This window comes from Diospyros lotus, chromosome 3, assembly GCF_014633365.1.
Source record: "Diospyros lotus cultivar Yz01 chromosome 3, ASM1463336v1, whole genome shotgun sequence".
NCBI classification, from domain to species: Eukaryota; Viridiplantae; Streptophyta; class Magnoliopsida; order Ericales; family Ebenaceae; genus Diospyros; species Diospyros lotus.
Window position 1 is genome coordinate 30,310,756 of NC_068340.1, and position 10,772 is coordinate 30,321,527.

Here is a 10,772-nt window from a genome sequence, read left to right on the forward strand (position 1 = left end):
GGACAAAGAAAGAGCAATGGACCAGATATGGTCCTAGGGGACCACCCCTGACGATAAAAAAAAGGAAGAGTAATGGACCAGATATGCCCCCAGGGGACCACCCCTAAAATAAAAAGGAAAGAAAGGCTAAAGGGGGTGAAAACAACCCCCAAAGAAGCTGACCTAAGGGGTCCCGGAGGAGACTCCCAAGTCCTCACCTCCATATCGGAGTTAAAGAGGACTAAAAAATAATAGGGGCAGATGTGATCCAGGGGACCACCCCTAATAAAAAGGAATCAAGTAGAACGACATCCACCACCACGTCAACATGAGAGTTACGGTAGAGATGCAAGAAATTAGATAACAGAGACCACTCAACTCGGACTATTGCAAAAAAACATAACTTCGAGGCATTTTATTTAGCAAAAGATCAAAAGTCCAGTACAACTCATGCTCACAGCAAGAAGGTACATATGAACCTAAAACTAACAACTAGGCTTCTTCGGACTCTTCAGATTCAATGGCGAAGGCTCGGGAGGATAATGCTCGGTTGAGCTCTGCGATCACGTCCTCCATAGGTCTGACGGGGGAGAAATCGAAGTCGGGGAAGGCTTTTTGCACTTCCTCCTTGCTCCGAATGAAGCCTTTCTTCGAGACACCCTACAACTCCCGTTTAATAAACCCTTTCACCTCGGGGAGTTGGGTGGGGTCTGCATATCTCTCCTCTAGCTCCTGAACGCGTTGTTGCGCTGTTTAAACCGCCCCAACTCTCCCTCCGTTGCATGGCGATTAATCTCAAGGTTTTGGAGGGGCTCCTCCAGCTCCGCGGATCGTTGATGTTGAGCCCTTAGATTCTCATCCCGCTGCTCGATGGTCTTATGGCACTCAGCAAGGGCATTATCCAACTCAAGTATTTTTCGTGAGTTCCTTGCCATTCGCCTTTGGAGCTCGTTTTGAGCGACAATACTCTATATGCAAATAGCAAAAATTAGAATATGAGGAGCCAAAAGTTCTCCATGATAAAGGACCAAGAGACTAACTTGAACCAAGCCCCGACAATAGCACGACCCCAAGGTCTCTGAAGTCAGATCCGCGACCCCTTCCAGGTCCGCCTGAGTTGATAGACCCTGAATAAGCTGAGTCGCCACCCAAGTCTCGTTGCTATGGTCTGACTCATGAACGTTCCAGTCTGGTCGGTGAAGAGTCCGGGCGGGAATGAACGCCTCCCCCTCGATCATGTTAGAAAGAGGCTCGATGCTTTGGGAGCCCCCTACCTCAGCTCGGGGCAAAGAAGAACAAGACCCAGTGGCCTTCGATTTTTTGTGCCGAGGTGGGAGCCGAGAGTCTTTGGTATGTCGCTTAGCATTCTTCCGAGCCCGTTTGGCCTCTTCAGCGGCCTGTTTATCGGCCCCTATAGCTCCGCATCGTCAATCATCGTGGCTACAAAGTATGACAAAATAAGATCAAGTGTCAGGATAAAGAAGCACACTTAAATTGAAGACATGAAGCGGAAAGAGAGAATTGGAAAAATCAACCTAAGGGAATGTCGGCTGCTGGGCAGGGGTATCGGCACAGCCCCCCCGAGAAGCAGAGTTTGTTCGTTAATCAATCTGGCGGTACTGACGTGCTCCAAACTCATCAAAAGCTCAGCATCCCTCTTCTCTAAAGGGGACATTTCACGTGAAAAATTTGTACAGTGAGGCCGACGCCAGGAGGTAGGCACACCCATGGTAACGGAGGAAGATCCCATGAAAAAATATCGATTTTTCTAACCTTTCAAAGAGGACGGGGTGTATACGAGGAACTTACAACCAGGGTATGCCATGAAGGAGTAATGAAATTTGGACTTATCAACGCATACAAGGCGAAATAATTTTAAGAAGAACTCAGCTTTAGGGACAATATCTCTCCCCCGACAACATATAACGAAAGAGACTAAGTTCCTTAACCCGTTGGGCACTAGCTGAGAAGGAGATAACCCTACAAGGCGAAAGATCTTAGCTATGGTGCCTTCAAAAGGGAACCGACACCCGGCTTCAAGAGAGACTTCATAGATGGTTAAACCCCCAGGAGGGGATTGATGGGCTCTAAGGTTGGAAGGTGCAGAGTACCAGTAGCCCGTGATGGGGAGATGATATTTTCGGGGGAGTCCGGAGATCTCATCCTCGGACAAGGAAGAATAAGCAGGGGTTAGGTCATTAGGGAGACCACTATGATGGAGCTCTAACTCTAGGTCAGTATCGTTATCAAAAGAGGACGCATCAGGATGGGGCCGGGAGGTCCCAACGTCTCCTATTTGCATACTAGACTGGGAAGATGAGCTAAAAGAGTCTGAGTTATTCCCATCTGAGTTACTAGAGGAGGTCGTGGGGATCGACTTATTAAAACAACGTGACATGCGGAAGAGAGGATGAAAAATCACAGAAAAATAAGAGAAGGGAGGCAAAGGAATACCGATGGATAAGAAGAATTCCAAAGATGAAAGGGAAATGCACGGGAGAACCCTTATGAGGGAGCCGGTCCGTTCCCTATTGAACTTGAAAGCGCCGCTCGGAGTCTCTCGTGCCTTGTGGGAAACCTGCCAAAAAAAAAAATAAATTAGAGAGGCAGGCAAAAAAAAAAAAAAAGGGGGCAGCAGGACCCCCGCATGCAGCGCCGCGCGGCCTCGGCCAGAGTGGCCGAGGCCACCGTGGCCCTCAGGCTGCGGCCTCCACCAGCGAGGCCAAGACCGCTGGTCTCAGCCACGCGCAAATAAAAAAATAGAAATAAAAAATAAAATAAAAAGAAAAAGAAAAAGAGAGGGGGAGAGGCTTCATACCTTTTTACTCCACTCCAAGAATGCTCTCACTCCAATAATTCTTAGGAGGAAGGGACCATGCCCACATCTCTTTTTTATAGTCCTTGGAAGGCCATGAGAAGAGTGATGGGACTTTGAGATGGAAAGCGAACCAATAATTGAGATATTTTAATTCTATTTATTTTTTACAAAACTCTTTTTACAGGAAAGCGAAAAAGCTTAAAGGACTATTCCTCTAGTTGCCCGAGCTCCTCACTCTCACAGCTCAAGAAGTTGGGGGACAAATGGTGAGGGGATATTTTACTAAGGGTAAAATATATTACCCTCGGAGACTATCAACCTAGTGCCACCACGTGCTTGTCTCATGAAGTGTCACGTGTCATCTAAATCTTCATCCCACATTTGATTTTGAACGAGGCTGAATCGGTCAACCTAGATTCTCTCCAACGTCTTGTTCAGAGGTTATATTCTCTTTTCAGAGTATGCTCTACGCCATATTTAAATAGAGGTCAACTTCTACAGGTATGGATCATCTGACTACTGTGTGACTTTCCATTTCGGGTATTTTTCTTCTATTGACTTGAGTGTCGGAGTTCTCCCGGGGATGTACTTGCTTTGAGACAGACCTCAATGATCGATCCAGTATCATAGATATAATTTTATAATGCAACATAATTAACATACACTAAAATTAATCATGACGTTAACAGTCTGCACATTAGTATATATTTGTTCTTCTATTTAATTACGCTACGATTTTCCTTCCACTTTCGACCTATACGTTTGCATCTCTAACTCATGCTATGATTATCAATTTGCGGAGTCCACCACGTGCCGCCCTCCCCTTTTTTTTTTTTTCCTTTTAACTAATAAAGCTTATAATAATTATTTATTAAAATTCATAAATTACATTTGTTAAATAAATATGTTAAAATGTTAATTAAACTTCAGCACCCACCCCCTCTTCCCTTTCTGAGTTTTGTTATTGTGGACTTTAATAAATATATATTGTAATTTAACGATTGAATTTAGAGTATTTTAATGATTATATTTACATAAAAAAATATAATTTATTGAACACTACTAACTATTACATATATTTACATAAAAAAATATTATTATTTAATTATGATGTGATTTGAATAAGATGATTAGGTAGTGTTACCATTATTATATATTAAAATTAAATATTTTCCCAACCCACAGAAAGTTGAACTAAGTTTTGGATGACACGTAAGGGAAGCGGAGTCTGGGGCCCGCCCTTGGCCTCCGTTATTGAACGTAAGCCCGCCCGTTGGAAGGTCGAAATACAAAAACCAGAAGAAGTTCTGTTGTACCCATGGCAATGGCATTTTTATAGAAATAAAATATTCATTAACAAATATATAAAAAGAAAATTCTAGTTAGGAAAATAGTAATTTAGATAGGAATGAGTCATGAGAGAGAGGGGGAGAATAAAGTTGGGATCGTAATCTTAAGATGGCTGAGAGGAAATTCGTACTTCCGCGATGACCTCGAAACAGGAAGAGAGAGAGAGAGAGGAGACGGTGCGACGTCGTTTAAGGAGCACAGGCGTGTCACGAAAGCGGAACATCCCTGTGTTCCCCGCTTATTGAGCCACGTACAAGTATGAGTTACCCACGCGTTGGACTTGGACCGCCGGGTGGAGCCTCTTACCTGACACTTGGACGGCCAGGATGTAATCGTAGCTCTCATGCTCAGGGTTAACTCGTTTTTTTTTTTTTGCATGGAGCTGGGGCTCGCTTTAATTTAGTTTTAGTAGAGCACTTATTATATCTTGTTGTTTCCCCCATTTTCATTTTTCCCCGCGATTTCCTTTCCCCCACCCCGATTGAGAATTTTCATTTTTGGTTTGCTAATCGCTAGCTCCTTGTAGGGGTCTGTTGTGGAGAGATAGATTCATCATACATATATATATGCGGTTTCGGCATAAATATATTATGCATATGAGGTGACGTTATAGATTGTAGTTAAGAGAGAGAGAGAGTGTGTGTGTTGTAGGCTTACCTGGACGGGTGGAGCGGATTGGCGATGGCGGACATCGGCGGCGAGGTGGTGAGTAAGAGCAGCAAGACGTCGGAGCCTTGCAGACCGGGCTCACGAGCGGCGAGGCATCGGAGGATGGAGATACGCCGGTTCAAGTTTGTTGCTGCGATGGCTACGTGTGAGTCTGAGAACGGACTCAAGGGGCAGAATCTCGACCTGCCTACGCGAGGGGAAGATGACGCCATCTGGAGCAGTGGTTCGGACAGAGGTGAGCGTGTTCTGGATCCGGAAACGGAAGAGGTCACGATTTCCGATCCGTCTAGCGATTTATTATTGACTCCAGGTTTGATAATTTCGCCTCCGAAGTTCGGCGCGGCATCGATTTGTGGTCGGCGGAGGGACATGGAAGACGCGGTGGCTATCCACCCGTCGTTTTGCCGAAGAGAAAATGAAACCGAGGCGGAATTCCATTATTTCGCCGTTTACGATGGCCATGGCTGCTCTCATGTGCGTAATATACACAAGTGTACAGTTCTTCCGTTATGCATAGCGTGTCTAGGTTTTGAATTGAAATTACTACCTTTGAATTCCCTGTAGGTGGCGATGAAGTGCAGAGATCGGTTACACGAACTGGTAAAGGAAGAGCTGGAGAACGACGACGCGAGTGCTGGGACCGACTGGAAGACTGCCATGGAGCGGAGCTTCCATCGCATGGACAAGGAGGCAAATATTGCTTGGAATGGAACGACGGTTAGGGCCAATTGCCGCTGCGAGCTCCAATCGCCGGAGTGCGACGCCGTCGGATCAACGGCGGTTGTCGCAATCGTGACTCCGGATAAGATTGTCGTCGCCAACTGCGGCGATTCTAGAGCCATTCTATGCCGTGGAGGCAAGGCCGTTCCCCTCTCAGCGGATCACAAAGTCAGTTCCCCCTGTAATCCAGTCATTGATCGAAGATCCTGATTCTTTGTGTCTGTACTGATCGAATTTTCCTTCGCTTGGATTTACAGCCGGATCGTCCGGACGAACTGAACCGGATCGAAGCCGCCGGAGGGAGAGTGATATACTGGGAAGGCCCGCGAGTTCTTGGTGTGCTCGCCATGTCAAGAGCCATCGGTAAGAACGGACTCACCAACACCCGGTGCATTGTAGTTCGACTCCTTTCATAAGCTAACATGCACCTTTCTTTTCAGGTGATAACTATCTGAAGCCTTACGTGAGCTGCGAGCCGGAAGTGACCTTGACTAATCGGACGGCGCACGACGAGTGCCTGATACTGGCGAGCGATGGTCTATGGGATGTGGTGTCCAACAACACTGCTTGCGGCGTGGCGCGGATGTGCCTCAGGCGGCAGGCGCGATCGCCGGAGGGCGAGGGCGGCGGAGAAAACGCGGACAAGGGGTGCTCGGACGCGTCGGCGACGTTGACGATGTTGGCGCTGGCGAGGCGCAGTACTGACAACGTGAGCGTGGTCGTTGTAGATCTGAGGAGACACACGTAGCTTGACTCTAAGGATAGGAGTCTGTTGGGATATTAGTGGCCACATGGCATTACTTTCTACTTTTGTCTTACTGGTGATGTTTTGAGCAACGAATGGGCAACGCCGGACCGTAACACGGAAATGCAAACGGAATAAAAGGGATTTTTTCAATAATTGCTTTTTGTTTGTTTTTTCACTTTTTTATTTTCTGACTGTTTTTATAATTCAAAGTTGTATGATGTTTTAATTAATTAAAAAAAAACTTATCATTACTATAAAAACATAAATAAAGCAAATAAAAATGAACGTTAAAATTGAGACCGTAAAAAAAAGTCTTAACAATAAAATTGGACAGTGATAAATCGGCTGAATCTGTCCATTCAACTTCTAAAATATATCGGTGGGTGGGCTATCTATACATCCATTATCTAAACTAATATCTAAACTAATACATAAACGTGGAAGTTAATCAATCAAAACGTTATGTTTTTTTTGTGTTTTAATTTTGAGTTTTAAATTTATTTTTAATTTTTTATATTGGATATGTTTTGAGATTATTGAAAACTCATTTTTTTTATCGTTCTGAAAAATTATTTTACAAAACAAAAAAAAATTGAAAAACACTTTCATTTTGAATTTTGAGAAAAATTATTTTATAATATTTTATTTAATGAATTTAATTATTTATTAAATTAAAATAGTTTAATCCTAATATATTATTAAATAATATATATATATTTTTTGAAGTTGGTGAATTTGTAATATTTTTTTCTCATTATAAAAAAAATAAAAACAAGAAATAAATTAACTTTGATAAAATATATATATATATATATATATAAATTAAAGATAAACCTGATGAACAAAACTAATAGCAAAAAAAATGTAACACTAATGGGACATGGGATACCAGCCCAATTCAAAGGCAAACATATTTCTTTTCATTCAATTAGATTAGCTCCCATTAAAGTCTATCCTATTTATTTCCTTTCAAATACACTACGTAATATAACGAGAATTAATCTCAAAACTTGTCTTACAACAATCCAAGAACATGAACTTCAAAAATAGCGGGTTGCCACATAAAATAATTGAGTGAAAGTATTGTCAAAAACTTAAAAGAGAATATAAAACTACGTTCTCTTTACTTTTCAATTTTTAATTTTGAGTTTTGAATTCATTTTCAGTTTTCTATTTTGATAGTCTGTTTTTAAAAAATTAAAAACGTGTTCTCTTTGTTATTTTAAGAAACTATTTCTCAAAATAGAAAACTAGAAAACGTGTTCTCTTTAAAATTTTAAAAATAAGTTTTTAATGATATTTTATTCAATCAATTTGATTATTTAGTAAATTAGAAATATTTAATGTTAATATATTATTAAATATATATATACATTCTAAAATTAATGAATTTTGTAATATTTTTCTCATTATAATAATAAAATATAAATAAATAAATAAATAAATGTGTTTTGAGTTTAGAATTTGTTTTAAATAAAAACACTCAAAACAACTTTTTGTTGTTTTGAGTTTTCTTTATAATTTTTTTTTTTTGTTTTCAAAAATACATTTTTAAAAACAATAAGGAGAACGCATTTTTATTATTTTAGAAAATCAAAAATTAAAAATAATTTGAAAACAGCAAAGAGAACGCAACTTAAATATTTCCTCCAAATAATTCACAAATTAGAATAAGCTAACCACTCAAAATAACCACCAATAAGAATCTCATCTATTCTACCAATAATCACCAAACTAGAAATAAAAATACAAAATTATACATATTTCCTCACATAACAGATACACAGGTCCAAATCCAAATTTAACCATACAAAAATACAAACCATACATAATTTTCCAACAAGTACAAGGGCTTCAACCTAAAAAGGAAGAGCCATAGGAGGAAATGATCGATGGGATAGGCGAACGGCGGAAGACGAATCTGGGTTGCTGAAACGACGAGCATAGGCAGGGGCGGAGCCAGCATAGGCCCAGTGTGGGCCATGTCTCACACTGGGCCTTGGCCCGCCATTAATTTTGAGGCCTACCACAAAATCTGCAAACCCTTTCACCCTCATTTCCTCTTTCGCTCAAGCGCCCACCCCCATGCCCTTCGCTCTTGCCTCTGTCTGGCTCGGTGACTCCGTCGCTCGATAGCATCGCCTTGGCCTTGCTCTCGTCACTTGCCCTCGCCAACCGCCAGCTTTTCTTTCGGACCTCGATCTCTCGCAATCTCGTTCTCGCTTGTTGCTGCCTCTCTGAGCTCTCTCGACTTTCTCACAGCCTTGCTCCATCGCCGGCTCACTGCCCTTCCGTCGCTCGCTTCCGCCTGCCTGACTACCTTTTCGACTCTCCGTCTCGACCCTACTTCACATAATTAGTGAGCAACACACTAATAAACTTCTGCTTCACTAATTTTTGTTCTAATTTTTTTTTTAATTTTAAAATTAATTAAATGAATTTGAATTTTGTTAATTGATGTTGGGTTAATTGATGTTAGATTTCTCAAAAATAAGTTTGTTAATGTGATGTTAAGATTGATAAATAAGTTTATTAATTGCATAGGTGCACATAATTTGATATTTTGATTGTTGGAGCAATTGCACAAGGCACATAATTTGATATTTTGATTGTTAAGCCAATTGCACAGGCACACATAATTTAATATTTTGATTGTTGAATCAATTGTATAGACACACATAATTTGATATTTTGATTGTTTGATCAATTGAACATAATTTGATATTTTGATTGTTGGATCAATAGCATAATTTATAAATTTATGAATTTGTACATTATCTAATTATCATTTGTTATATTAAATTTGAAATAGTCATGGAGAGATTTTTAAAATGAAAATCTCCCTTGATTGTAAAAGATGTTGATAAGGAGAAATTAAATAAATTATGTTAATTTTTAGTATATTTATATTATTTATTATTTTTTTCTTTAATAAATTTTGCCCACTGAAAAAATTTCCTGCCTCCACCCCTAGGAATAGGCATAGGCAAAGGTGTGAAGCCACGATGGAGTTGTTGAAATGACGAAGGCGAGGCAAAGCAGATCTGGATTGCTAAAACGATGGGCATAAGCATAAGCGAAGGCGCAACGTGGCGTGGCGAAGTTGCTGAAACGATGAAGGCAAGGCAGATCTGAGTTGTTGGTCGCAACGATGAGGGCTCGTGGCAGTGATGGTCATAGTAAGCGTGTCGCCGGCCAACAAAGGGAGGGGGGGGAGGGAGAGAAATGACTCCGATTTGGAAGATAAAAGGAAAAGCAGGCCGTGGCAGGTGTGTCGCCGGCCAAGAAAGAAGAGAGAGAGGAAGCAAAGAAGAGAGAAGAGGCAACAACCGTTTTTCACGTTTTGGTTTTTTGACTGTGTTTTGGTTGAAAACAGTCAAAATAATTTTTTTTTTAATTTTCTTTACAAAAAAATTTCTTATTTTCGAAAATATATTTTTAAAAACAACGAAGAGAACATGTTTTTAGTATTTTAAAAAACTAAAAACAGAAAACAATCCGCAAACAACAAAAAGAACAGACACTTCTATTCTATGGTAAATTAAAAATTCTTGACAGCATCCCATTTTGAGAACCAACTCGATTTTTTTCCCCTCATTCTTGAGCAATTAGATGATAGGGTATTATGGGGATGCACAAGTAACTTCTTGCTACAAACTCCTCTTAGCCAAAATAAAAAAAAAAAAAAGAAAAGAAAAAACACAAACCAGGTTTCGAGTACATAATTCAATGCTCAAGTAAAATTCATAGATATCTTAGGCATTTTATGTTTACTGTAAAAGACGTTTAAGGTACATGATTTCAGCTGTAAAATGTAATCGATCAAATTAAAGATAACCCCTCTTTGAACAACCAGATATCTCCTCGGAACATTATCACAATGGCTTTGGATCAATATATCCACACATTGAACATTTTCTACAACATGGGCATACATACCTCGCTTCATGGCGGCATTGTCAGATTATATCCAACCCGGTTGAACTCTTAAAAGACATATTCACAGCTCAATCCCCTCCCCGATGCTCTACAAACATAGCCATTTATCGATAGAATTTGAGGGGCTCGTGGATTGGTCTTTGTCAATAACAAGAATAAGTCCAACGAGAATATGGGTTAATCTTAATACTTATATTCCCATGTTCCAAGATGATAATAATATAATACCACTATCTTCGATTGACCATCTCACTATACCAATCATGTTTCATCCTTCTGTATATCTAGAAACTCTCCTCTACCACCCTTTCTTTTGTGATAAAACACTCACCCAGCATACCACAGAGAGTATCTAAGCCATCAATTTTCATATCCAAACAAGTACCATTTTTGCACATACACGATGCGCCTTCAGCCTAAAAGCTAAGGCGTTGTGAATCATGCACCAATTTCCATATCCAGCCAAAGTCACAATGGTTCCACCTTTTCAAGCTAGCAAACAACATATAGGATGCTGGTTTAATAACATCATAATTCCAGAAGGGGAAT

General features: G+C 40.5%; 2 protein-coding genes across 3 annotated transcripts; one reads left to right on the forward strand and one right to left on the reverse strand.

Moving 5' to 3' along the window:
* Positions 1-478: 478 nt before the first annotated feature.
* Positions 479-3,721, reverse strand: LOC127797680 (uncharacterized). Of its 2 annotated transcripts, none has more exons than XR_008022263.1 (3): positions 1,515-3,721; positions 1,020-1,419; positions 479-947 (listed from the first exon to the last, which is right to left on the reverse strand). XR_008022263.1 is itself a non-coding variant. In XM_052330782.1 (3 exons), the coding sequence occupies exons 2-3, from the start codon at positions 1,215-1,217 to the stop codon at positions 705-707; spliced, it is 441 nt and encodes a 146-aa protein (XP_052186742.1). In that variant the 5' UTR covers positions 1,218-1,419; positions 2,434-3,721; the 3' UTR covers positions 479-704. The 2 variants fall into 2 exon arrangements, 1 of the variants encoding a protein (XP_052186742.1); XM_052330782.1 differs by having other exon boundaries at positions 2,434-3,721.
* A 383-nt stretch (positions 3,722-4,104) lies between these two features.
* On the forward strand, positions 4,105-6,459 carry LOC127797678 (probable protein phosphatase 2C 24). The gene is made up of 4 exons (XM_052330779.1): positions 4,105-5,290; positions 5,381-5,704; positions 5,794-5,899; positions 5,977-6,459. Exons 1-4 carry the CDS (start codon positions 4,829-4,831, stop codon positions 6,282-6,284), a joined length of 1,200 nt encoding a protein of 399 aa, XP_052186739.1. The 5' UTR covers positions 4,105-4,828; the 3' UTR covers positions 6,285-6,459.
* The last annotated feature ends 4,313 nt before the right edge of the window (positions 6,460-10,772 follow it).

Coding starts and splice junctions, on each gene's coding strand:
- LOC127797678 (XM_052330779.1), top strand. CDS start 4,829: ATGGCGGACATCGGCGGCGAGGTGGTGAGTAAGAGCAGCAAGACGTCG. Junction 5,291..5,380: donor ATGGCCATGGCTGCTCTCAT/GTGCGTAATATA, acceptor AATTCCCTGTAG/GTGGCGATGAAGTGCAGAGA. Junction 5,900..5,976: donor CGCCATGTCAAGAGCCATCG/GTAAGAACGGAC, acceptor CTTTCTTTTCAG/GTGATAACTATCTGAAGCCT.
- LOC127797680 (XM_052330782.1), bottom strand. CDS start 1,217: ATGATCGAGGGGGAGGCGTTCATTCCCGCCCGGACTCTTCACCGACCA. Junction 948..1,019: donor ATTGTCGGGGCTTGGTTCAA/GTTAGTCTCTTG, acceptor ATTTGCATATAG/AGTATTGTCGCTCAAAACGA.